The sequence below is a fragment of the Copadichromis virginalis genome, linkage group LG6, assembly GCF_057382275.1.
Source record: "Copadichromis virginalis isolate Kocher_CV1m ecotype Utaka linkage group LG6, C_Virginalis_male_GT1.1, whole genome shotgun sequence".
Classification (NCBI taxonomy): domain Eukaryota; kingdom Metazoa; phylum Chordata; class Actinopteri; order Cichliformes; family Cichlidae; genus Copadichromis; species Copadichromis virginalis.
The window spans coordinates 22564163-22590460 of record NC_140623.1 but is presented as its reverse complement, the minus strand read 5'-3'; the positions used below and the strand labels follow the sequence as shown (position 1 = coordinate 22590460).

The window sequence follows — 26298 nt, the reverse complement described above, 5'->3', positions numbered from 1 at the left end:
GACAAAAGAATTTCTGTGGCTGCAATATGATGAGCTAAATAACCAGGGCTGCACATAAGTGGTCCGCAGGTGCGCATTCGCTGTCAAAATAAAAAACACGCACAAGGGTTAGGGTTAAATTTAAAAACTGTACTTTTGAGTTAAAATATATATTTATAATTTTAATAAATGACAAATTAAAAAGGCATGAACATTTTTTTTGTATCGAAAAAATATCGAACTGTGACACCAAAGTATCGAACCGAACCGAACCGTGAATTTTGTGTATCGTTGCACCCCTAATATATATATATATATATATATGTACCCGAGGGTGCCCGAGGGCGAGCGTCTGGTGGCCGGGCCTTAGTCCATGGGCCCATCCTCCCGCAGGAGGCGCCATAGGGGTCGGGTGCATTGTGTGCCGGGTGGCGGCCAGGAGCGGAGGCCCTAGCGGACTGACTCCCGGCTGCCAAGACTGGCAATAGGGACATGGAATGTCACCTCTCTGGTGGGGAAGGAGCCTGACTTAGTGCGTGAGGTTGAGAGGTACCGGCTAGCTATAGTCGGGCTCACCTCTACGCATAGCTTGGGCTCTGGGACCAGTCTCCTGGAGAGGGGCTGGACTCTGTCTCACTCTGGAGTTGCCCCTGGTGAGAGGCGGCGGGCTGGGGTGGGTATTCTAATATTCCCTCAGCTTGCTGCCAGTACGTTGGGGTTTTTCCCGGTGGATGAGAGGGTTTGTTCCCTGCGCCTTAGGGTCGGGGAACGGGTCCTGACTGTCATCTGCGCTTATGCGCCGAGTGACAGTTCGCTGGAAGGTGCTCCACCTGGAGACTCTGTTGTCCTGCTGGGAGACTTCAATGCTCACGTGGGTAACGACAGCAAGAACTTTGCAACCTTAGTATTAATAACCTTTTTGCCAGTGTAGTCTGAAGGCCAGTTTAAGATGAATGTGTTATTTTAGTTATATTAAATGCATTAGTGGAGGGATTTAGGAAATCCACACAATATCCATTCCATAAGTCAGACTCACCAGCAGCATTCAAATAACTAAAAGTCTGCGACCGCAGAGAGCACGCCACAGTAGAGATGGTATAATTGGTTGAATTCTCATATTAATGAAACCGAGATCTAATTTTGAACTGTGACACATTCCTAAACTTCTTTCACTTTCATTCTGAAATCAGTAAAAATGTATTCATAATGCATGATGCAACAGCAATAAGATCAGTGTAAGTGCTGCAGTGAAATCATCCTGTCCCATCATACACCAGTTTCATACAGGAGAGTTTGTAATTTTGGCTGTTTTAGTTTCATGTCTGAGTACTGTGTGTGCTGGCTTACAGTGACATTGTCATGGATTACTGGAATACAGAGCAGAGCCACCAAAGCTTTAGTGGTGACATCTCTGCTTTTTCAGTTCAAAATAAAAAAAGGCCTACTGTATCCGCTTTCCAACATTGTAACATTTATCTAGGCTGCAAAAAAGTTGCCTTGAATTTTCACACAGAAGGGGGATTTGTAACAGGGACGGATAGCAATGTGTGATCAGAGTAAAATATTTCTCTGTGTCTATCAGAAGTTTGTAAAAGTGGATTTTGTTCATGAAGAATTGATAGAAAATTCCATCATGTTTTCTTTATCAGACGTCTGCACAAGGGTTATCATAATAATGTTACCTTGGCATTTGTGAATCTTTACTTTGGCATTCTAAGTGTGTACACAGCGTTAACACAAATAAGGTCTTCTTACAAATATTGCAAGAAACTACTGAATGCAACCTCTTCTCTTCATACAGAGAGTGCAGAATGAGTATTTTGTCCACATCATCCTCTTCATGCATGTTGTCTTACTCCAAGCTGTATAGGCTCGAAAGCCTACTACCAATTAAGCATATTAGGTGATGTGCATCTCTGTAATGAGAAGGGGTGTGGTCTAATGAAATCAACACCCTATATCAGGTGTGCATAATTATTAGGCAACGTCCTTTCCTTTGGCAAAATGGGTCAAAAGAAGGACTTGACAGGCTCAGAAAAGTCAAAAATAGTGAGATATCTTGAAGAGGGATGCAGCAGTCTCAAAATTGCAAAGCTTCTGAAGCATGATCATCGAACAATCAAGCGTTTCATTCAAAATAGTCAACAGGGTCGCAAGAAGCGTGTGGAAAAACCAAGGCGCAAAATAACTGTCCATGAACTGAGAAAAGTCAAGCGTGCAGCTGCCAAGATGCCACTTGCCACCAGTTTGGCCATATTTCAGAGCTGCAACATCACTGGAGTGCCCAAAAGCACAAGGTGTGCAATACTCAGAGACATGGCCAAGGTAAGAAAGGCTGAAAGACGACCACCACTGAACAAGACACACAAGCTGAAACGTCAAGACTGGGCCAAGAAATATCTCAAGACTGGTTTTTCTAAGGTTTTATAGACTGATGAAATGAGAGTGAGTCTTGATGGGCCAGATGGATGGGCCCGTGGCTGGATTGGTAAAGGGCAGAGATCTCCAGTCCGACTCAGACGCCAGCAAGGTGGAGGTGGAGTACTGGTTTGGGCTGGTATCATCAAAGATGAGCTTGTGGGGCCTTTTCGGGTTGAGGATGGAGTCAAGCTCAACTCCCAGTCCTACTGCCAGTTTCTGGAAGACACCTTCTTCAAGCAGTGGTACAGGAAGAAGTCTGCATCCTTCAAGAAAAACATGATTTTCATGCAGGACAATGCTCCATCACACGCGTCCAAGTACTCCACAGCGTGGCTGGCAAGAAAGGGTATAAAAGAAGAAAAACTAATGACATGGCCTCCTTGTTCACCTGATCTGAACCCCATTGAGAACCTGTGGTCCATCATCAAATGTGAGATTTACAAGGAGGGAAAACAGTACACCTCTCTGAACAGTGTCTGGGAGGCTGTGGTTGCTGCTGCACGCAATGTTGATGGTGAACAGATCAAAACACTGACAGAATCCATGGGTGGCAGGCTTTTGAGTGTCCTTGCAAAGAAAGGTGGCTATATTGGTCGCTGATTTGTTTTTGTTTTGTTTTTGAATGTCAGAAATGTATATTTGTGAATGTGGAGATGTTATATTGGTGTCACTGGTAAAAATAAATAATTGAAATGGGTATATATTTGTTTTTTGTTAAGTTGCCTAATAATTATGCACAGTAATAGTCACCTGCACACACAGATACCCCCCTAAAATAGCTAAAACTAAAAACAAACTAAAAACTACTTCCAAAAACATTCAGCTTTGATATTAATGAGTTTTTTGGGTTCATTGAGAACATGGTTGTTGTTCAATAATAAAATTATTCCTCAAAAATACAACTTGCCTAATAATTCTGCACTCCCTGTACATTTATTGAAAAAACATCCCCAGAGATTTTTATTGTGAAGACTAAAGGTTTGTACTAGTAGGCCGTTATTTCTAACTGATTTTCAAACCAGCAAAACGGTGTTAACATAAAATCGTGTGCTCCGAGTGTGATCCCTGCCCAACAAAGAGCAGCTCCACGATTAAAAATGCAGTCAGAGTTGTTTCAGTGCAAACTACACTTGCTCTGTTGATTACAGTGAAAGAACATGTCACCAAACAACAGTGTCAGTTACAGAGTGGCTCTTTCATGTGTTTTTAATGTTTTTTTTTTTCTTTCTTCAAAGACTGAAGATCTGAAGATAATGTCATCTTAAGCCTTTACTGCCACTCATTGCTTAGTCACAGGCAGCACAGGACAGAGTCAGGGTCACATTGGGCTAAGTTAGGTGATCTTCTACAGCACTTGATAAAATTACACTGACATCAGCTTAGTAGTTAAACACTGTAATCTTGCACTCAAGTATTTGAGTGTGCTTGTGCTTGTGTGGCTGCGCGCACAAGCTGGTGTGTGTACTGTTTTCATGTTATGTCAGGGTGATAACTTTATTTATCTACCACTCAAATTTCTTTTCCAATATAAAATAACATTTTAGGCTATATTAAACACCAGGCTTGTTAAGTGCGTCTTTACTGGAAAGTCTTTACTAATCATTTTGCACAGTTTTACTTGATTTGCTAAATCTTGTTCTTGAAATATTTTAGGTGGAAATGTAATTTATTGTAGGCGGCAAGAACCAATAAAAGGTGTCTGTTTAGAAAGGGATTCTTTTCCTTTCTTAGTATGGGCGATGATGACTAATGAAAATTGTAATTTATGAATTTCCAACGTTCGAGTTTATAAACAATACTCTGGTCAAGGCAAATAAAAGGTTGACTATACAAACTGCATTAGTGGCTCTAAAGTGTAGTTGTTCACACATTTATCTGTCCAGTGAAAGATCCCTTGTTCGATCCCTGGAGGAGACACAAATCCATTGGGGGTCATTCCAAACAAACGGAGCCATTCGCTGTGTCGACCTCTTGTGAAGTCAAAATTAGCTTATACAAACCACAACGGGGGAATGTTTGATAGATAACCCCTTTGTTTCAAACAGCAGTTGTCATAATTGTATCAAGGTATAGATCTATTTCACTGGTAGGTGTAAATTGACGTTGGATTTTATATCACAGTGATTTTATTTCAGGGGTCAGAGTGTAACAGTTGTTGACATGTGGAGCAAATGACACCATTGCTGTTGTGCACGTTTGTATGAGTGTATGGATGTGTGGGGATATTTATCTCGTTGTCTCTCTGGTTATTTATTTATTTTTTTTCTCATATGTTTTACATAGTATATATCAGTCATAAATCAAGTTACCACAGTCAATGGAAATGTGTGCAGAATCCACTTCACTCAGTATATCTGTACCTGCAGGGAAGCAAACATTAGTAAGCCACACTCTGGAGACATCAGACTGGTGTCAAAACTCAGACAGCAGGAGCAGAGAAATTAGTGCGCTCTATCTATGCTGCAACTGATTATTAATGTGGATAACAGCGCTTTAGATGTAGCCTCTAGCACTCACAATCCATAGGTGAATCGAATTGCCTCTATGCTCTTAATGTGCACTGTCTTGTAAGCAGTGCAAGTATTTTATTATTCTCCTCAGCTGTGTTGCACCTGAAGTTATAAAGCTATCATTTATCCAGGGGGAGAAAAAATGTGATTACAATTTGAAAACAATTATTGTAGCCTTGTTACAAAGCCCTAATTGACGTGAATCTTTTTAGATGAAAACAGCTACTGGTTTAACATGGATAATATTTATAAAGTAGACAACAACTGGGACGATAAATTCTTTGACCATATTGATCTTAGATCTCTCTGCCTTTATTGTGATGTCAGGTTAAATATGCTGAATGAATTTACACAATTGGAGCTCTGTTGAGGTGACTAAATTTGTCCACTTGCAGATAGACAGACAGGTACAGCTGCCAAACTGACATTTTGCACACCATAAAAACACATACACACGCATAAAAAAAACCCACAGTCGCAACAATTGCAACTGTTAAGAAAATGGCTCAGATTACGTCTGTATTAGGCCATCTACCATTAAACATTGTTTTCATAGTGAAACTACCTGTGTCTAGTCTGCTAATTGGTCATTTATTTAGTGAACTATGTCCAGAGTGATGTGCCAAAACAACATGAAAATGGCTAAATCTGCCATTATTATTTTCTCTCTTTGAAGTTGGCCGACAACAAAACAGTCCAAAAAAAGCAGCAAAACATAGCCTAAAGCTTGGATTAGATGGAAGAACATCTACCTCTTGCTGATAATATCTGTCCACAGACAGACAGGTAAACATACTGTAAACACTTGCCAAGTATCCCAGAATGCTGTGTGTGATGGTTCCCGCTAAAGTAGGTACTTCCAAGACTGTATGCATCTCCGTGATGATGTACACACAGGCAGACTCACCACGTGAAAGCAAGACTGGAAGTTAATTCTTTGATTTTTGTCTGGTTTACGAGTTTTATTCATTTTAGTTTCAATACAAGTGTTTTTTAACATACTTATTCAGCTGTTTTAGCCTTAAAACACCATAAAAATTGTTTGTTTTTTTAATGTTGCATTATGTCACTCACCTCACCCCTTGACCTTATTTTCCTCTTATGTACACTTGATAACACACATTTAGATAAAAGGACTTTCGAAACGTTGCAAGCGAATACTGCAATCTCACGTATCTTGCCTGACTAAAACTATTAAATTCAGCAGTAATGATTTGTATTGTGCACTATCAAAATGTTAGTTCTGTCCTGTTAATGTGCTTTGTGTCAAATTTATTGCACCACTCAACCCTTAGAAGCCAACATAATTTCTCATCTTCCAGCAATCATGACATGATGTATACCAACCACAAGCACAATGTACAGATAACTAGGGAGTATGGCAGATCTGTGCAATGTGACATTACATGCTGACACCCCCCCCCCCCCCCCCCAAGCCCCACTCAATAGAAGGAAAAAATACAATAGTTATCACATCATAAGACCAGTGGATTCAAAACTGCACCCTTGATTAATATGCAGAGTGCTGTCTCTGACAATGGCAGCTAAATCCTCTGACAAGAAGAAAAATTCACAGCCTCGCTTCCTCTCCGCCGTCTCTGTGCTCGCGTGCATTTATTCGTGTCTTGTGCACACTGTCTAACTGCTTAAAAATGTTTTGCATGATTGACTTTCTCCCGCTCAGTAATGTCAACCCTAGATGTCTGTAAGAGAATCAAAATCACCATTTATTTACAAAGCCATGTACCCGTTGACAACCCACTAAAGATTAAATGAATTCAAAGTTAAAGACCTTCGGTTTTAGGGAGTCATTTTAATATGCAAACACCTATATGCGAGCACGCTGACCTTTACGAAACACTAGCCCAGCATCATCAACCACTCGAACCAAGCCGTCTCGGTATCGGCGTGATTCATCGAGTCGTTCTTCTATCAATTCCAGGCTCTCGCAGCTGCCCACCTGCACCAGAGCCTTGTCTACCAGACGGGCCGTGCATAATTAAGATGATAACCCACAACAGAGACCTGACCCTGTCACAGCATTGAAAATAAGTCTGACCAGCCCAGGGGCACACTTCACCCTCTATGTTATGCTCAGAAAGTTCCTATTTGGCCTCTCCCAAGCTACCACAACTTATTGCTTGACAGTTTGCTGAACTGTTTTAATACAATTTTAGAATAAATAAATAAATAACCTGCACACCTATCCTTATTGTCTGTTTAAATATGTGAAAGGTCTCTACTTTACAGACTTCTTAAATATAATGAAATCAATATTGTGACTTTGACCAGAAACTGTACTTAACAAAAAAAAAGTTAATTAGGTTTCACAGAGATTATAAGCCTCTTGTTGCATATATTAAGTATAATTTAGGTGGTATTGGGTTTGGAATACCAAACCCAATATGCAGCATTGTCCAAAAATGACATTCTACACTGAAAGCGTAATCAAACCTATGGAGATATGGACCATGGGCTCCATTCACACCATTTGCTATGACGTTTTCTTTCTTTAACCATGGAGGAAGTGATGTCTTTGCTGCACAAAGCCAATGTTTTTATAGACAAAGAGTTGCCAAGCTCACATAAATAAAGGTCCATCATATGTAAATAAAAGACTGGTGCAGAATGCCCTTGTTTCCACAGCTGAATCAATTTATCAGTCTGTGATCACATCAGTGCTCATTTAGATGTTGTGCGACAGTTTAATAAATCAACTCTAGAGAGGTTCATATGTCTCTCCGAGTGTTTGAATCTGTGCCATTTCCAAGACGCTTTGATAAATGACGGCCAATATTTTCAAGGGTGATGTCTACATATCATTTCCTGAAAATAGTGGTTGGGCTCCAACAACTGTAACCATTGTAGGAATACATTTTATAAGTCAGCTTAAGGAAGAGAATGGATGTCCTCTGAAAAGACATCAATCTCTAAACACCCACCATGACAGTAAATCCTTTCCCCCAATCCATCCTCACACAGTGCAGTTATATCATGTCTGGATATTCTGTGGCTTTACTGTTTTTATTTTTATTTTTTTATCTTCTTTTTTTATTTCTTGCAGCTAATAGCAACAACTCTGTTAGTGGCTTGCTCTGGTGCCTGGCTAGACTCACAAAGCCTACATTAAAGGACAGTGGGAGAGATAATCATTCCACCAGTGCAGCCAGCTTTTGCGATCTTTGAAGTTGTTGCTTGCTCAATCATTACAGCAAGGAAACACCCTGTTGTCTTGCTCTATACAGTGTATCGGTTTATATTTACACAGTTACTGTCTCAACAGCAGACTCAGATACAATAGCAGTTGGTATGTCTGTATTATCACACTATCATTAGCTAGTTTGTATTTGATCTGCTGTCAGACCTGAGGCCGTTCTTTCTTTTTCTTTTTTTCCTTTTCTTCCCCCTGTTTTTCCAAACTGTCCTAATCCCTGATTAGTGCCACCTACGGTGCTGCAGTGCACCCACAGGAGCAGTTTGAGTCATCATTAGCCTGGTTCACAAAAATGTGCATATCACTCTGTGTCCCTTGCTAACCACCAATTTTACACTGAAGGCAAAGAGCAGCTGGCTCTGGAGAATTGTTGTTGTGTAACCTGAGTGTTTTTCTTTGGCTGCTGTGTCACCTGAATTACCCAGCACCACTCACCGACGCACCCGCCTCTCTTACCTAACAGCGGAGGGGAATAATTACTTGATCCCCTGCTGAAATTGTAAGTTTGATCACTTACAAAGAAATGATTAGAATATCAATCAAAAACCCAGAATGAAACACACATTACATAAAAGTAAGGATGTTTCTTGTAGTCGGTCACCAGGTTTGCACACATCTCAGGAGGGATTTTGGCCCACTCCTCTTTGCAGAAACTCAGAAACCATGTCACCGCTGTGCTTGCCAGGATGGCTTTCTCTACCAAGTACCAAGTCATGCATTGCTGGAAGATCAAATGCTTATTTCGCTAAATGACATGCAAATCAATTTATAACTTTTGTGTGATTTTTGGATTTTTGGTTGATATTCTGTCTCTTTCTATTAAAATTAAACTCTGATTAAAATTGGAGACTGCAGGGGATCCAAGTAATTATTTCCCCGACTGTACCTTCACTTTACCTATGCGGCTCATTTGTTTGAGCAAACGTGTGAGTGATGGAATGGAAACCAAACACATCTGCGTTTGAAAAAACTTGTTTTCACGTCAGTCACTTCAGGTTTCTGGAGCTACCTCTTCGACTTGTCGTCCTGTACTCGACACTGTATATTTAAAAGGTCACAGAATGGTGGGTTTGACAGTTGGGAACGGTGACCGGAACGAGGCCATCAGCAAGTGTGACGGTGGACAATGTCTAGACACAACAATCTGCTTCCTTATTTCTCTGCCATTGCACTTTTTTACATTGACTTGGTACCTATACCCTGCATTTCCAGTATACAGTCTTATACTAATCTCTGTTTTGTAGTATCATATATTCTCAGAACTCTTATGTTAAAAGTAGCTGTAACTGGAATATGTCTGTATTACATGATAGCCATAGGCAAACCTAGTAGTAGTGGGATTTTGACAGAGACTAGAGCCTGATTTGCAATTTAATTCACCATTGTTTGGTCTGATTTACTATGGAGGAGTGAAGAATGGAATGATGCAATGCAGGAAAGGAAATTTATGATGAAACTGGGTTATGTATTGAGGTATTAATAACAGGTCCTTGAACCGGACCGACCTATAGCGCTGTGTTGTGGGTGTTCTAGCTGCTCTGTAGTATTGGTTTTACGTTGGAAGCTTAAAACTAAAAAAAAACAACAGTAAAAAAAACAAACCCACGTACTTCCAGACAGCCGCATCACGGTTGTGTATGCATGTATAGGCAAGTGTGCGTGTGTGTGTGATAAATTGACTTTTTCAGCTCTGCAGTGAAACAAAAGTACATCAATGATACTCAAACCTTCTTCTCACCCCATTGACTCGCTTTTTTTCTCTTTACCACAGCCTTGCTCTCAGAGATATCGCACCGCTCTCTTATTTTCTCACCCTCTCTAACCTATTCTCAGCCTCTCCCTCCCTTCCTTCTCTTCTCTCCTGCTGCCCTTCCTTCAGTCCCTCCCTCGCAAAACTACTTGCTATTCAGTTCAGGGAGGCTGCAGGCAGCATTGCTCTAGCTCCCCATACTGCTGCTGCAGGACTAGACTTTTTTATTCCCTACTCTCTCTCTTTCTGTCTGATAACCAGACATTTCCCCTCACTCCTTTTCTTATTCTCCTGAAACTATGCACCTAAAACCTTGGCTTACGGCCCAACGCACTTAATATTTAACCCTCAACGTTCCGCTGCTTCTACTTGTTTCCTTTTTTCCTTTTTTGGGGCGGTTGTGTTTTGGAGAGTGCATTTCACACTGTACATAGACATACGTGTCTTTTCAAATAGACAAACCTTTTTGGAAACAACACAAGAGTCCAATATCTTCCCATGCTGGGTAGATCTTGCCAGGATGTCATAAGTATTTTATTCACTTCAGAGCCCTCAACAACCCCTGTTATAATTTGACATCACCTTTCCTGTTACCAGCTCAGCCGCTGACTGACTTTTTTTGGGAAAATGGACAGTGATAGTTCAGAGCTTCACAGTGTCGTTGGACTGCATCTGACTAAATGGAAATGGATAATAAAATCTTAATGGCATCTGTAGACTATGGCTGTAAAGGCCACATAAGGTCTGAATTTTCTAGAACAAGCTTATGACTATCAGTTTATTAGCTTGGTTGAGCTTGTAATAGATTCATTCAATCATACATACCCCTAATGTGTGTTCCTTAAAACCAAATCAGTTTATGTGTTTACACTCTTTATTTTAATGTGCTTTGTTCACATCTGGCTGTCGAACAAAGTGCACAGCGAGGTAATAAACTTGCAACCAGATATCCTTTCTTTCCTGCCTCTGCCTCTGCGTGTTTGTTTTTGTTTTTTTAATGGCACCACCTCTGTCTTTGTTGTGTTTTTGCTTCCCTGACCCCGAATTTTCATTTACATCAAGTTACAATGTTATTTGTGTACCTTAAAAAGCTAGGCTGTGCAGTGTTAAACTGAGGATTGTCCTCATGCCCCGAGTGGTTTAAGATGCACACCAGCTTGTGCCCTTTGCTGCATGTCATCCTCATTTCTCTGTGTCAGTGTGTATTTTTAGTGTGTCTTTTCAAAGGAATAACAATGCAGCAATCATTTATGGAGACAAGCCTGGGAGCTCTAGTGAATTTAGCTTTAAAAAAAAACTTTGTTGAGCTCTGTAGTTCTTCATGAAGTCTCTGAATTTAGTGTTTGTGTAGCATCCATCAAACAATTAACATTTAGCCTTTCACACAGGGCGTTAATACTTCCTTCTGTGTTTGCTCCATCCCAGACAAACTGTTCATTTCATACTTACGATGCACTTGATGATAAGCCAGATGCTTCCTCTCATGCACAGCCTGCTTGACCACAGATGCTAATAGCCAGTGACAGGCCCACAGTCTAAACATGAGCCAGTGTAATGAGAGGAGTAAGCAAACGGCATCAACCATTAAACATAAGAGGGCTTGCGCCAGAAGGCACTCCAGCTCCTCCTCAGGCAGTGCCCTTCTAGGCTGCATTAACTGTAACTGACAAGAGACTGCCAAGATAAAACAGCACAGTTATAGATACTATGGTTAACCATGTGAGAGGAGAAGAGACTTGAAGCTCTCATATAAGGACTGCATGACAGGTTGGGAGTCTCGTACTGTCTGCCCAAAGGGTTAGAATGAGAACTTTACTCACTGCTTCATTCTCCCAAAGCAAATGGTTTACGAAGTGTGTGTGTGTGTGTTTACTGTTTAGTATTGTACTGAATTTGATCATTGACCATTTATCTGACATGCTCATCAAGAGCGTGACAAAAAACCCTTTGTTTAATCATAAGTAATTGGTTAAGCAACTGTATGATCCAGATTTTTTGTTAATCTAAAATAAAATTAATTATAGATGAGACAGTAATTTACCTAAGCATTGTGTAGACCCTCCTCAAAATGATAACTGATGTGTATAATTAGTGAAACATAACAGATAATGAGTAACATGAAGCCGACAGGGATTCAAGGACTAAGAGCCGCTGCCTTGGGTCATTATTGAATTCATTAAGCCTCATTTATTAAAAAAGAAAAAAAAGACAGGTTAGTGTTTGAACCTATGCGCTTGTCTTTACAGACATCACTTAGTGTGCAGCTCATCTATTAATCAGAGCTTCCAGCAAGTCTTTCTTTTCCTTTTTTATTTCAATTTGGTATCATTTCAGCATCAGTTAGTGTAGAAAAAAAAAAACTTACCTGAGACTGTCACAAGAATAGCTGAAGCATGTAAAATTTCTGCAAGACAATGGAAAAAAACTGACAAAGAAATAACAATATGACTCATCCTTCATCTGAATTAATGCATCAGAAATTCTAAAACATTTTCTTTTTTTGTTGTTGTTTTTTTTCCCACATGACAACAATTTGCTTGCATATTAGAATTTCAGGAACATTTTATATAAAGACCTTTGTCCACATTATATGCCTGAATAAGATAAAAACCTTTAATGCACATTTTTTCAATGGGCCAACAACAAAACTGCATAATAGAAAAAAACTAGACTACAGTTTAATGACAAGAGCTGTGTCTTTTCATATGCATAAGAAGCATGATTGCAGACAATGTTTCCCTCATTTTCTAAAGAAAAGCGGCTGAATTATTCACTCCAATTTACCTGTGGTGTCAATATGCAAACGGTCGCCTGTCTGTCTGTCTCTATGCGTTAGCCTTGTGATAAACTTGGATAGGTTCCACGGTCTGCATGATAAGCAGCAGGTGATGGATGAACGGTATAACAAAAGGGCATACCACCTTCACATATGCTCCTAACTTTTTTGGTTGACCTTTAACCCCCCCGGAACAATTTTCAGGTAACTGACCTGTTTGAGTCTGTGTGCAGAGACATTTGAAAATATATGGTCACATGCAGACTGTTAATATTTACTGATGTGCTTCAGGACTGAATTTTGCCTGTATTATGTACCTAGTAGTTTAATGCGAGTTTAGAGGCTTTAATGAGATTATGATATGAGATCTTTTTCTGCACAGCATAGCTCTATCATCTCATTTAAAACGAGTAAAAAGAAAATTCTAATCGGAACGACTGATCTCGAAGTATCCTTTTTTAGCTGTCGGCATTGTAGCGTGTTTTCTTTTTGGGTATCCTGTAATCAAACTATCTGATAGCTGCCTCTTTAAGATGCACTTAGTGAGAACAAGTCAAATTGGCCCATCTGTGGCACTACGGCTGAGGGAGCACAACTTATCTTAATGAGGATCGAGCTACCCATTATATGCTGGTAACCCGACCAACATGTTACCACTATTATCATCCCCCACCCCTGGCTCTCGCAGACACAAAACATTTTCTCACCCCCTCATTATCAGCTCGCCTCCCCCTTTAAGCCTGCTGCAGACAGTGTAACCACATTGGACAGTAATTGTACCTCTCGCTCCTGCCTAATTGAATTGACAAGGAGCCGGAATTGATATCATTTAACACATTGATCTTGGGAGACAATGAGACACAATGCCTAATGCCCCCACCCCTTCCACCTGACTTCTATTTTCTTCCCTCTGATTCATCTTCCCATTCCTTTTATTTGCCATGTTATTGCCTATGAATTACCATATTCAATCCTCATCTCTTTCACCAGCCATCGAGTTTGGGATTCTTTTTCCATTGTCATTTTAGTTTTTTTTTATTGCATTTGTTTGAAGGGAGGAGCAGAGAACAAACAAGAAAAACTATGTAGTTCATTTAATACGTGAATGCAGTCACCCTGTCTTTTTGAATGGCTTTGGAAACTATTGACCACCTGCATTTTCTTTATGTCTGCTCATTTCTTTGTTTCCTAGAATAAAAGCTTTGGTCATTTATTCAGTTATTGCTCAAAAAATGTCATAAAATAAACATACACAACAGTTTGGCCTCAGGAAATCAAAGACCAACAACATAAAATGTATTTTCCCTCAATTCTGCCAAAAACATTAACTTACAAATGCAGGCAGTAGACCTCTGTATGTGATATAAATACATCAAATTTCAGCCTTGCATCTTTTTTTTAACATTTCAAAGTAACCATAAAAAAAAGGAAAGTCTGTCACATCCTTTCGTGCGTTATTCGGCTTATATGAGACTATTACAGCTGTGATCTCACCCTTATCATATAAGTGCGCATGCGCCAACCAGCGTGCAGCCTGTTACAGTCGCTCCTGCTTTTCTCTTAGTTTAGCTCTTTTTTCTTACGTATTCTTTTTTTTTTCTGACTTGTATTTTCCTCCGTTTTCTATCTCTTACTCAATCATGTGGATTGAGAGAGTTTTTGTTCTTCTGGTGGCCGTGGAACTGTTACTTTTATCATGGAACGGGACCGCGGCACATCTCCTACACGCACGGACTGTTTACTCCAGAGATCAGCTGATCGCCCTGATGCCGGCCGGCTCGCTGGCCAGGCCCGCAGAAGTGCCCGCAGAAGTACCAGCTGAAATTTGGAGGAAAACACATCGGGGATGCAGAGGTCAAGGACAGAAGAGAAGAAAAAAGGTGACGGTGAGACAGCGGAGGCTCGAAGCGAGGAGGAGGTTTAAACCGTGTCTGCCGTCTATCGTGATGGGAAATGTGCGATCGTTGGCAAGTAAAATCGACGAGCTCTCAGCACTGGTACGGAGTCAGAGGGAATACCGAGAGTGTAGCCTGATGTGTTTCACCGAATCATGGCTGCACCAGGTCATTCCCGATGAGAATGCTTCCGTGGAAGGCTTCCACACTGTTCGGGCGGACAGGGACAGCATCGCTAGCGGTAAGCGTAAAGGAGGTGGGCTTGCTGTTTTAGTTAACAACCGGTGGTGTAACCCTGCCAACATAACAATCAAAGAAAGGATTTGTTGCCCGGACACTGAACTGTGTGCTGTTGGACTCAGGCCGTATTATTTACCCAGGGAATTCTCTCACGTCATCTTGGTGGCTGTTTATGTTCCCCCCTCTGCTAACCCCACAGCTGCATGTGACACTATCCACTCTGCCATAGCTCGGCTACAGACTCAGCACCCGAGTGCCTTTATTGTGATCTCGGGTGACTTCAACCATGTATCACTGGACAATACACTACCAACATTCAAACAATATGTGGACTGTCCCACCAGGGGAGAGAAAACTTTAGACTTACTGTATGCTAACGTCAAGGATGCATACAGCTCCTCCTCCCTCCCCCCACTTGGTAGGTCAGATCATAACCTGATTCACCTCACCCCCCGCTATGTGCCAATTGTGAGGAGGGAACCTGTGACCACCAGGACTGTTAGGAGGTGGTCAGAGGAGGCAATAGCGGAACTACAGGGCTGTTTCGAGGTGACCGACTGGGAAACACTCTGTGAGCCTCACGCCGAGGACATCAATGGGCTTACTGAGTGTATCACAGACTACATAACTTTCTGCACCGACTCCATTGTTCCAGCTCAGACTGTTCATTGTTACCCAAATAACAAGCCGTGGGTGACTAAGGACATCAAAGCCCTCCTCAACAACAAGAAGAGGGCTTTCAGAGGGGGCAACAAAGAGGAGGTGAGGAAGGTCCAGGTGTTACTAAAGGACAAGATCAGAGAGGCTAAGGACAATTACAGGAGGAAGCTGGAGTGGAAACTCCAGCAGAACAGCATGAGAGAGGTGTGGAGGGGCATGAAGACCATCACTGGATTCAGGCCAACCAACAGCAGGGGAGCTGAGGGAGGTGAGAATAGAGCCGACGAGTTGAATCTGTTTTTCAATAGATTCGACACCACAGTGTCTGCTCCCACCCCCACAACCTCACCTGCAGTCAGCCTGGAATCCAGAGCCACACCACTGTGCCAGCCTCTCTCTTCACATGTTGCCTCCTGTGAGATTCCTGACACCCCTCCCCCACCCATCACCTTCACTCAATACCAGGTTGAGATGCAAATGAGGAGACTTCACTCAGGCAAGTCTGCTGGACCAGACGGAGTGAGTCCCCTTGTCCTCAAGGCCTGTGCCCCCCAGCTGTGTGGAGTCTTTCATAAACTGTTTATGCTGAGTCTGAGTCTGCAGAGGGTCCCGGTGATGTGGAAGACATCATGCCTCGTCCCTGTACCAAAGACGCCTCGTCCCAGTGGCCCCCAGGATTACAGGCCCGTGGCACTGACCTCCCACATCATGAAGACCCTGGAAAGGCTCATCCTGGACCAGCTGCGACCCATAGTAAGACCACATCTGGATCCCCTTCAGTTCGCTTATCAGCCTCGTCTCGGAACAGAGGACGCCATCATCTACCTGCTCAATCGTGTCTACACCCATCTGGACCAGCCGGCGAGCACTGTGAGGGTCATGTTTTTTGACTTTTCCAGTGCTTTCAACACCATCAGGCCGACCCTCCTGGGTGATAAGTTAGCAGCGATGCAGGTGGATGCTTCTCTGGTGTCCTGGATTGTTGATTACCTGACAGGAAGACCACAATATGTACGTCTCCCACAGTGTGTGTCTGACAAGGTGATTAGCAACACAGGGGCACCACAGGGGACTGTCCTCTCCCCCTTCCTCTTCACCCTCTACACCACAGACTTCAGCCACTGCACAGAGACCTGCCATCTTCAGAAGTTTTCTGATGACTCTGCGGTGGTTGGATGCATCAGCAGGGATGATGAGACAGAGTACCGGGCTGTGGTCGACTCCGTTGTCACGTGGTGTGAGCAGAATCATCTGCAGCTCAACGTGGCAAAGACCAAGGAACTGATCGTGGACTTCAGGAAGACCAGGAAACACTTGACCCCTGTTTCAATCCAGGGGGTCAGTGTTGACATTGTGGAGGACTATAAATACCTTGGAGTACACATTGACAATAAACTGGACTGGGCTAAAAACACCACAGCACTTTACAGGAAGGGCCAGAGTCGTCTCTATTTTTTGAGGCGACTGAGGTCCTTCAACATCTGCCAGAAAATGCTGAGGATTTTCTATGAATCTGTTGTGGCCAGTGCGATCCTCTATGCTGTTGCATGCTGGGGGAGCAGGCTGAGGGTCGCAGATGCCAACAGACTTAATAAACTGATCCGTAAGGCCAGCAATGTTGTGGGGATGGAGCTGGACTCCCTCAAGGTGGTGTCGGAGAGGCGGATGCTGTCCAAGATAAAGACAATGTTGGATAACACCTCCCACCCACTCCATGACATGTTGGTCAGTCACAGGAGCTCGTTCAGTGAGAGACTGAGATTACCGAAAAGCACCACTGAACGACACAGGAAATCATTCCTGCCTGTGGCCATCTCCCTGTACAACGCATCCACTTAACACACTGTTTGCTGCTACAGCTACACATGTTTCTTTTCCAAATATTTATTTATAAGTGACTTATGTATGTATGTATGTATATATATGTATATATTGTACTATTCTTAGTTAGCGTATTGTCTGTCTTGTCTTAATGTTGGTTTAAAATGGAGCACTGTAACAAAAAATAATTTCCCCCAGGGATCAATAAAGTATTCTGATTCTGATTCTGATTCTGATCTTAGACATTAGTATAGCCAAAGGTTCCCTGATTAGACATATAATGCACATGAAACTTCTTCTATGTCTCAGTTGCATAACAAATAGAGTCCAGGTGTTGACCAGGTGTTAGCCTCAGTGCTAACATCTTCTACGTAGAGTCTTGGATTTAAGGATATCAGATTGGAATTATGAGTCCTTATAAATAAACTTTAGCAATGCATGTACTTTCAATGTCTGTCTTTGCTCTGAAAATTGGATTGGTTTGTGTGAGTCATGTCTCAATCGCTGTAACTTTCAAGGGATTTTAGAAGAGGCATTATCAGGTGTGTGAAAGTGCAAAAGTTTGCAAAAGCAGCCTGTCTGTGGTGAGACAAATTGTCTTATTGTGTCTCATCATGAACTGAAGAACATTAATGAGACAAATTGTCTCATCAGAGAGTGGGCATCATACAAAGCCCACACCAGTAGCACGCTTTAGAGTCAAATAGAAGACACCAATAGAAACATCTACAACTTCCTAAAAAAGGCAACAATTGGGAAAAAATGAGGATAAAAACATTATACGAACACGATGCATGGTTTAGAGACAATTTACTTTTTTAATCGCCTGACGAGGGGGTGTTCAATCAATCCATGTCAGAAATGTGAATGAGGTTTATAGTGAAAGAGGAAAACTGTGGTGAAAGGACGTGCTATGAGTTTCTAATCCAGTGTGTTTAATAAAGGCATTAGAGCACAGCGGTGTGTGTATGTTATGTTATGTTTAGTAACACTGTGCTTGACTGGGTATGATCAGTCCACATTTTATAAGAATTCAGCGGAGATTAGAAAAAAAGCTTTTTCTTGCTACCATATATGTCTTATTCCTTTGTAACAGCGTTGAAGGTCAGGCAGTGCTCTGAAACATTTGTGGTGCACTGCACTACTCAATTACACACTTACTGTGAAAAAGCCAGCAAGAGTGAACATGCTTGCAGCTCTCAGCCTTTCCACCAGAACACATAACCATAGTCTTCTGGAGCTGGAAAGAATAACTCCACTTGCTCTGCCTCCACTACCCCACATACACTAGATGCTTATTTCTGTCCTCCTCTCACCAACAGAGAATGAATGAGTGCACACCAGGGGGTGCAGAATAATGGATGGGGGACAGTTGGGAACATTGTTGCCAAAGCACCATGGGGAATTGTGTTTACCAGAAAACCAAACATGCACATTTCATTATGTGGCGGTCAAAAACTAAGCAATCAATGTTGCTATATTGGCGACAATTCAATCAACATCCAAATGTGTTGTCAAGCTTTTAATGGTCGTGAATGTGCACTGTTGCCTACACTACAGGGCACACCTGGACGAGAATGGAGGAAAGTCAAATAGATTTTCAGATAAACACAGTAGATACATAAATCCCATATTGTGACTCAGGCGGTTTTAACCACTCGTATGCACGCACATAGCAAAGGTCGCAGTTTTGACTGAGCTGAGCTGAGTATGAGCCCGACACATCGGCTAACCTATGATTCATCATCGTGGGACCGCCTTGTATATAAAGTTTGTGATGAGGAATTCATGCGTAGTCTTTTTAATTGGGTGTTTTATGTTTTTCAGAAAACATGAGCAATAAATTTTTCATCTCAAGTTGAGGAAGCTTTGACATATTAAAGCGGAAGAGTAATCAAAGGATAAGGGACGCATATTTTCAGTAATGGTCTTTTTCACTTATTGTAGTTGTCAAAAGTGTCGTTGCTGCATCCGTCTTGAAGATTCAAGATCACACAAAACGCTGTAGGAGCCTTAAGAAAATACTCTGCTGCTGCTTAGCTGTCAGTAAGAGCTCAAATATGCGCGTTTAGATTTTCGTAACTTTACCTGACATCACTGTTCTGTTTTAATCTTCTTTACTAAGATTAAACAGTTCAGAGATCTGAGCAATAAAACATCTGAGATTTCCAGTTCTAGTAAATAACATGGTTTGGTTTATCAGTGTGCCTGTTCATCAGATGACTGTTTAGCGAGGGCGTTTACAGTATTTGCACCATGATGATGTTTCTCTTTCACTTCAGTTTGTCTGTTAATGTATTATAATACAAATATTTTTGAAGTGTCCTTAGAAAGGCTCCAGTTAAACGCCTTTTTATTTTTGATGGTGTGCGTTTATAATCCTGCACGTCCCTCTGGAGCCTTAATGACACATTAGGCTCTTCAGGCAAAACAATGACTAATGCTGTCGTGTCCTCTTCTCTGTACATTAACATGAAAACGTGAGGGCATGTGTAAGGGTCTAGTAATAGAAGGAAACTCTGCTGTCTTCATTTCCTCCCCTCCCCTTATATCAATCAGAAAACTGGTTAAAAGCCATTTTCAGAGCAATATTTGCAAATATAATAAAACTGCAAGCACGTCAGATAGCCAGGTTAGGGCCAGATAGAAGTGAATCTCAAACATGATGTTAAAATTATATGTGCCAGTTTGCTTCTTGTCAGTTTCAGATATTGCACTGCAAAACTCCAGAATGCAGCATTGTGTGATTGCTGTTTGATAAGAAAGAGACTAACTATAGTCTAAGCTTGGACATAAATTACTCTTTTTTTTTTTTAAGCTTAACATCTATATGAGCAAAAACCTTTGGCTAAGAGCAGGTGATAGATTAGACAGAAAATCACGCTGGGAATTATGTTTGTTTGGCTATAAACACATCAGTTGGCTCACAGATATGTGAACTCTCCATAGCAGCGGTCCCCAACCTTTTTTGCGCCACGGACCGGCCTTTAAGGTGTCGCGGATAAATACAACAAAATAAAACTATACCAGTACCGAAAAAAAGAAAATTTATTCATAACACACGTGAAAAGACCCAGGAAAACTGAGTTAACGATAAAAACGATAACAAAATAACGCTGAAAACCGATAAAAACCCTGAAAAGCATACATTTCACACCTGAGCCTCAACTCTCGCGGCCCGGTACAAAACGACTCACGGACCGGTACCCGTCCGAGGCCCGGGGGTTGGGGACCGCTGCTCAATAGCACGTGTCCACAACAAAAATACATGTTGAACTTTGAGTCTGACAAATCCCAAAAAGAAAACACTACATGATCATGGTTGTTTGTCTTCAAGTTGGTATATTTCTGAATGTCAAGTCTTCTGTGAGGCCTGGAGAAAAGAATTTGAGTCGCACAAGTTGCTTTTAACTTCCAGCGCATGGTGCCTGCTCACTACAAATGTAACATAACTACACTAAAATAGCTACCAGAGCTCATGTACTGCCCCGTTGTGCTTCCAGTGCATAGGTTCATAATATCAGTCTTTTTTTCGGTTCCTCTGTTGTTCAGCAAAGGAGGCCGTGTTGTAACTAAACTATAATTTTATAACCCGATAGCCACTGAAAGTAAGAATCAGTGTTTACCTTGAGAGCAGTTTATCGTGGGGTGAGTGTCTGATGTGAGCTTTTTTACTTCCCTGGATATAAACGCTGAGTTGACACAGTAAAGAGAATACTAAAGTCAAGTTATCTTTGTAAGTGTCTGAGCTACTGTTAGCCACCCGAACAGCTTCAGTGCTGTTTGCATTGATTCTATAAGCCTCTTAAACTAAAGTCTCTCTAGAAAAATAGATTCTATATATGTAGATTTAGAATTTATAGACATGGGACAGGACCAATTGTACCAGAGGTTTGCAGTTTTTTAAAATATGTAACGAGAATGAGACAACATAGGATTTTAAAAATCAAACCATAGATGCATCTACTTACAGTCTCAGTTTGAATTTCAGTGACCTTGACCTCAGTATACCAAGTGTTCCTCTATTAGGAGACTAAGGACCTGAGCACTGGTGGCCACCAGTATTTTTCAAATTTATCTGTCTTTAAACTATAAACCAGCAGGTAGAAACTAAAATCTTGGCTTAGAAATCTGCTGCCTACACCTGAAGTGCTGGAAAGCTTTCTGTTGCCTTTAAGAGGCCTTTAAGTTGACAGACTTGAGACTTGCACAATTGGTTGCACATTCATTCGCACGTTGCGCATTCCCTTGAAGTTGGTTGCTTGTCGATATTCCACAAACCAGTTGCCTAGATGCTTAAAGTCTGAGTGTCATTCACTGTCTGTGGTGGTCTCTGGTCACCACATTGATGCAAATAGCTTCCAGTTAACTGATACTTTGTTTCAAAATTGAGTTGCACTCTGGTGATTTTAAAGCCTACAATTCACATCAAACCATTATGTGACCACCTCTCTACCCCAGCCCCAGTGCCCCATGGAAGAGGCATTGTCATCCTTAAAGACACCACTCCCATCCAAATCAAACTGTTTCATCATAAAATAAAGGACTCAGACTGAGGAAATACCCTCCACAGCATAATAGAACCACTGGGTCCCCTCACTGCAAGATCCAAGGGTTCAGGTTTTCCTTTAAACCATCTTCACTGTGTTGAGTGGAATATAGCCAAATTTGTCAAAGAATGTTTTTTTTACTTATTTTTTTTAATTGTGGTGTCAATTCATTAAATCAGCCTAAAATGGCTAAGTTACAGAAATCCATCCACCTTAGTCCCTTTGGACAAAAATGTCCACATTGAAACCCATTATAAACGCTATTTTTCACGCCAGAAAAATTACGGTCAAAGGGATCGTCAGGTTTCCAGCTTAGGTTTCGTTTTGGACTACAGGCCTTAGAGTTGTAATTTTTTATTTGTCCACCGGGTGGCGCCCTTGCTTCACATTTGACCTCTGCTGGAAAACAGCGGGCTGCTTGGACAGACCTGCCGGAAATGAAGCCTCATTTCCGGCGTGCAGCAGCGGCTTCGCCCGCTGATCGTGCGGGACCATTTTTTGGTCCCTAGGACCATGAGAGGGTGCATTTTTTTTTTTAGTCAACAGGAAATGACGTATTTGTTGTCACGTGGTATCGGACGTGTGGGCTGGAAAAAGCAGTCCCCGGTGATCGTGCCCCGGTGATCGTCGCGACTTACCCCGGCAACATGCACTTATTTCGGCCTAGAGGAGGAGCATTTGCCGCCTGGAGACCATTTTCTGGTCCTGAAAAAAAAAATAAAAGGCGATCGAAATGACTCTTGGTGCCAATCTTTAGTCCATCTAAAGGCCTAATTATAATAACAATCAAATATTACTTCAAATGTTTTTTTGAGAAAATATTTAGTTTTTTAGTTTTTTTTTTAGTTTTTTTGTAATTTAAAGGGTTAAAACAACGAAAATATAATTAAAACTTTATATGAATATTTCAGGGAGAAGTAGTTTTAAAAGACTGACCAATTTAAAGTGAAAAAAAAAATTTATATTTAATATTTTTATTGCACTTTTTGGGCGTGGTCGATAGTGTGCATTTTATGAAATGCGCTCCTGGAAAAAAAATAAAAGGCGATCGAAATGACTCTTGGTGCCAATCTTTAGTCCATCTAAAGGCCTAATTATAATAACAATCAAATATTACTTCAAATGTTATTTTTTTTAAATATTGAGTTTTTTTGTTTTTGGGGGCTAAAAAAACAGGGCGCTCATGAAGTAAAACTGGGATTTAAAGGGTTAAAACAACGAAAATATAATTAAAACTTTATATGAATATTTCAGGGAGAAGTAGTTTTAAAAGACTGACCAATTTAAAGTGGAAAAAAATATTAATACATAAGATTTTTATTGCACTTTTTGAGGAATGGACATTTATGTCCATTAGGGACCAAGGTGGATGTCTTTTTAAAACTAAAAATGCAAAAGACAATAAATGTCCTTAAGACCCCCCAAGGGTTAATTCATTACATGTTTGTTTGTCGATGGGTGGCATTATGCTCCACTTCGTTATCAAAAGGGCAAAAAAAGCAACGCTGAGATAAGGAGGCAGTCTCGTGGAGCAGTACAATCAAAGTAGCCCTTTTTTATTTGACTCATTTTGTACTGGAGTGGTCAGTGTTTTTCCCCCAAAATCCTCTTATGAAGCAGACATAAATGAATTGAACTTCATGTGATCACATGTACGTTTTCCTTCAAGGATAATTTGGGCCTTGATGCTGGCAGAACTGTCAGATGGTTGCCTGGCAACAATACAAATAATATTTTACGCTGGTGTTGCTTTGACAGAAGATGACTATGTCTTACAATCTGTTGATCATCCTGCTAACCCCTCTTTTTTTTTTAATAACTTGACAAAAAAATGTGAATAAAAGGAGCCGTGTGAAGGATTTCTACAAACAAATTTGGCTTTGTTTTGTTTTTCTCCTGTTAACTTGTTTGCATACAGCATGAATCACACCATTCAGTAAACAACAGGACAGGTTTCAAACGCGAGACACATTTTTTTCTCATTTGTCAGTTGTCAAAATAAAGGGGCCTAGTAATTACCAAGAATGAATATTTGTTCTTTTAGTTTAAAGAGTGATGGCTTTTGACTCCACATAATAGCTGATTGAAAGGTATTAAAAACATGAAATTCTTCACTTTTAAGGAACATTTATGTTTTTCTTCATTTCCCAATTGTTACTTGGAATAAGTTTGTTTCTTATTCTTTTAGTGACACCTGTTGAGTGCATATTTTTAATAAAGCAATAACCTTTATTTATTTTAATCATAATAACTTCCAAACCAAGCTGCCATTGAGAATCGGAGAGAAAAACTGGACATTCGCTGTATGCATTTACCTAAAAATGCCTTTCTAAGCAAAAACGGTTAATGCTTTAAATGAACAAGCAGTGACATGTAACTGAAGGTGGAGCGGCTTGCTTAACCACGTTTTTCGATGAACACAGTTGGCATATTGAGTCATAGTAGCTTAGCAACTTTAACTAGTTGATTGGTATGCTGTTACTGGAAAGCATGGAAGTCTAAAACAGCAAGAAGCTCTGCACTGCTTGTTCAGTGAAACTCCCCACAGTCAGGTGAAATGAAGCAGCTTGTGACTCTGCGTGTATCCGGTGAAGTCTACACCCTCCTAAAGCCAGCAGTAGGAGTTGGCACTGACAGGAAGTGCAGCGCACAGGGGCACTGGCAACAACTAAAGTAACACATGCCAGATAGGCTAGTTGCTGGTGACATTACACACATTTTCTGATCTGTTTTCACTGACTCTGCTCAGATTAATGACCTCTTGTAATGTTGGCAAATGATTTTGTGGGGAAGCGTGTTTTCAGTATTTACAATCTGCACTGAATATACCAAAAAAGTGAGAAAGAACTGAAAAACTCACAAGAACTGTAAGATGTATTATATTGTGCGCTGGAACTCCACTAACCTGTTTCTACTTTTTTGTTTTTGTTTTTCCAGACTGGCAGAAAAGAGAAAGGTGACCCCCTGAACTCAGCCATTGACAAAATGACCAAAAAGACCAGGGACCTGCGAAGACAGGTGAGTCCTTGCCCGCAACGTCTCAGATCTACTGCTGATGAAAACTGTTTTTTTTAATTAATACACCTCTAACAATAACCTTCACTATTTTTTTTTTACTGCCACTATAAAAAGAGAAATACCAGCAATATTCCAGTCCATCTCAGTGCTATTTCAAAAGATCAGGTCACAGTTATGTATTTTTCTAAGTTACATATTTGGCAAATGTTTCTCAAAGAGCATCACATAGTGTATTTATTAGAGAATTTATTTATTGAAGTTGACTTCATACTTTCATGATTGTTTATAGCAGGCATATACTAAATATGGAATTGAGCTAATTAAGCTTATAAGTATGGCACATAGGAACAATATTCCTTTGATGGTTTTTCGTTGGCTTTGTGTAGAAATGAAGACAAATGCCAAACAGTTATGTATGTATATATACAGCACTTAACTTTATGAGACCACTTGTCACAAAAACTGACAAAAATGTATTTAAACTTCAAATTGTTTTAATTTGTCAGGCAAAAAAACCCCAAATTCACATTTTAATACCCAAATTTAAGCTTCTCTGAGAAGTCAGAAATTAATAACATTCAACCACTGAAACCAATGTTTGTGTTCAGGAATGCAAGTAAATAACTCAATAATTTGGCATCTTGGTCAAAAAATAATGCTGTGATTTACTATTTTTTCTGCTTTTCTTTTTTTTGTTATAGAACTGTAAATCTGAAAATTAATAGATAACAACAATAATTATATTTCAGCATTAAAAATACAATTGTAAATAAATAACTTACTGATGGATTAACCTTTACACAAACAAAGAAAAAAAAAGATTTTGGCAATTAGCAATGCAGCTAATATAGGCCAGCTGTAGCATATATCTCTTTGCAGATGCAGGGTTGTAAACACTGGATGGACCGGCAATATGCATATAATAGTATATCATATCATTGCATCTGTAACAAACAGGACCAATAATTGTTATTGACCGAGCCCCTCTGCCACCTAATCGTGATAAGCAGCATCAGTGGTCGTGGGGATTCATTTGAGATGGTGCTTTATCTGACCCTAGACAGGTCACTTCTAATAGGGAAACAACAGAAAAGTGTTCATGTAGCTTTAGAGCAGACAGAACCACCTTTAAGACTCAGACCAAGCAATACCTGCCATCTGCTGACCCTATGTGCCGCAATCTTTGATAGCTAATGATACCTTTAGTCTGGGGCACTCCAGCTCTGCCAGCATCATTCACTTTTCTGCCAGTGGTTTTGTTTTCAAACTGCTTTGAGATTTCCTCTTATTTGGGTTGGCTGCACATCATGAACTAACAACTGACAAGAATTGTAATGAATAAAATTAATATCAGGCCACATATATAGCATTCAATTCTAATATTGTATCATGAATCTGGATTAAAAAACCAAAAAAGATTTCTGAAGCTACCTTCTGGTGGTGAATAAGTACACGATTCCTGCT

At 40.7% G+C, this 26298-nt stretch overlaps 1 protein-coding gene and 1 long non-coding RNA gene across 2 annotated transcripts in view; one reads left to right on the top strand and one right to left on the bottom strand.

The window, feature by feature from the left end:
- Positions 1–26298, bottom strand: part of LOC146707771 (uncharacterized) — a 331445-nt gene that overhangs the window by 119103 nt on the left and 186044 nt on the right. The window lies entirely within an intron of this gene.
- ctnna2 (catenin (cadherin-associated protein), alpha 2) overlaps positions 1–26298 on the top strand; it is a 373909-nt gene that overhangs the window by 210915 nt on the left and 136696 nt on the right. The window contains exon 8 of the mRNA XM_085459281.1: positions 24754–24834. Coding sequence (XP_085315407.1) covers positions 24754–24834 — 81 coding nt within the window. The remainder of the gene's footprint in view (positions 1–24753; positions 24835–26298) is intronic.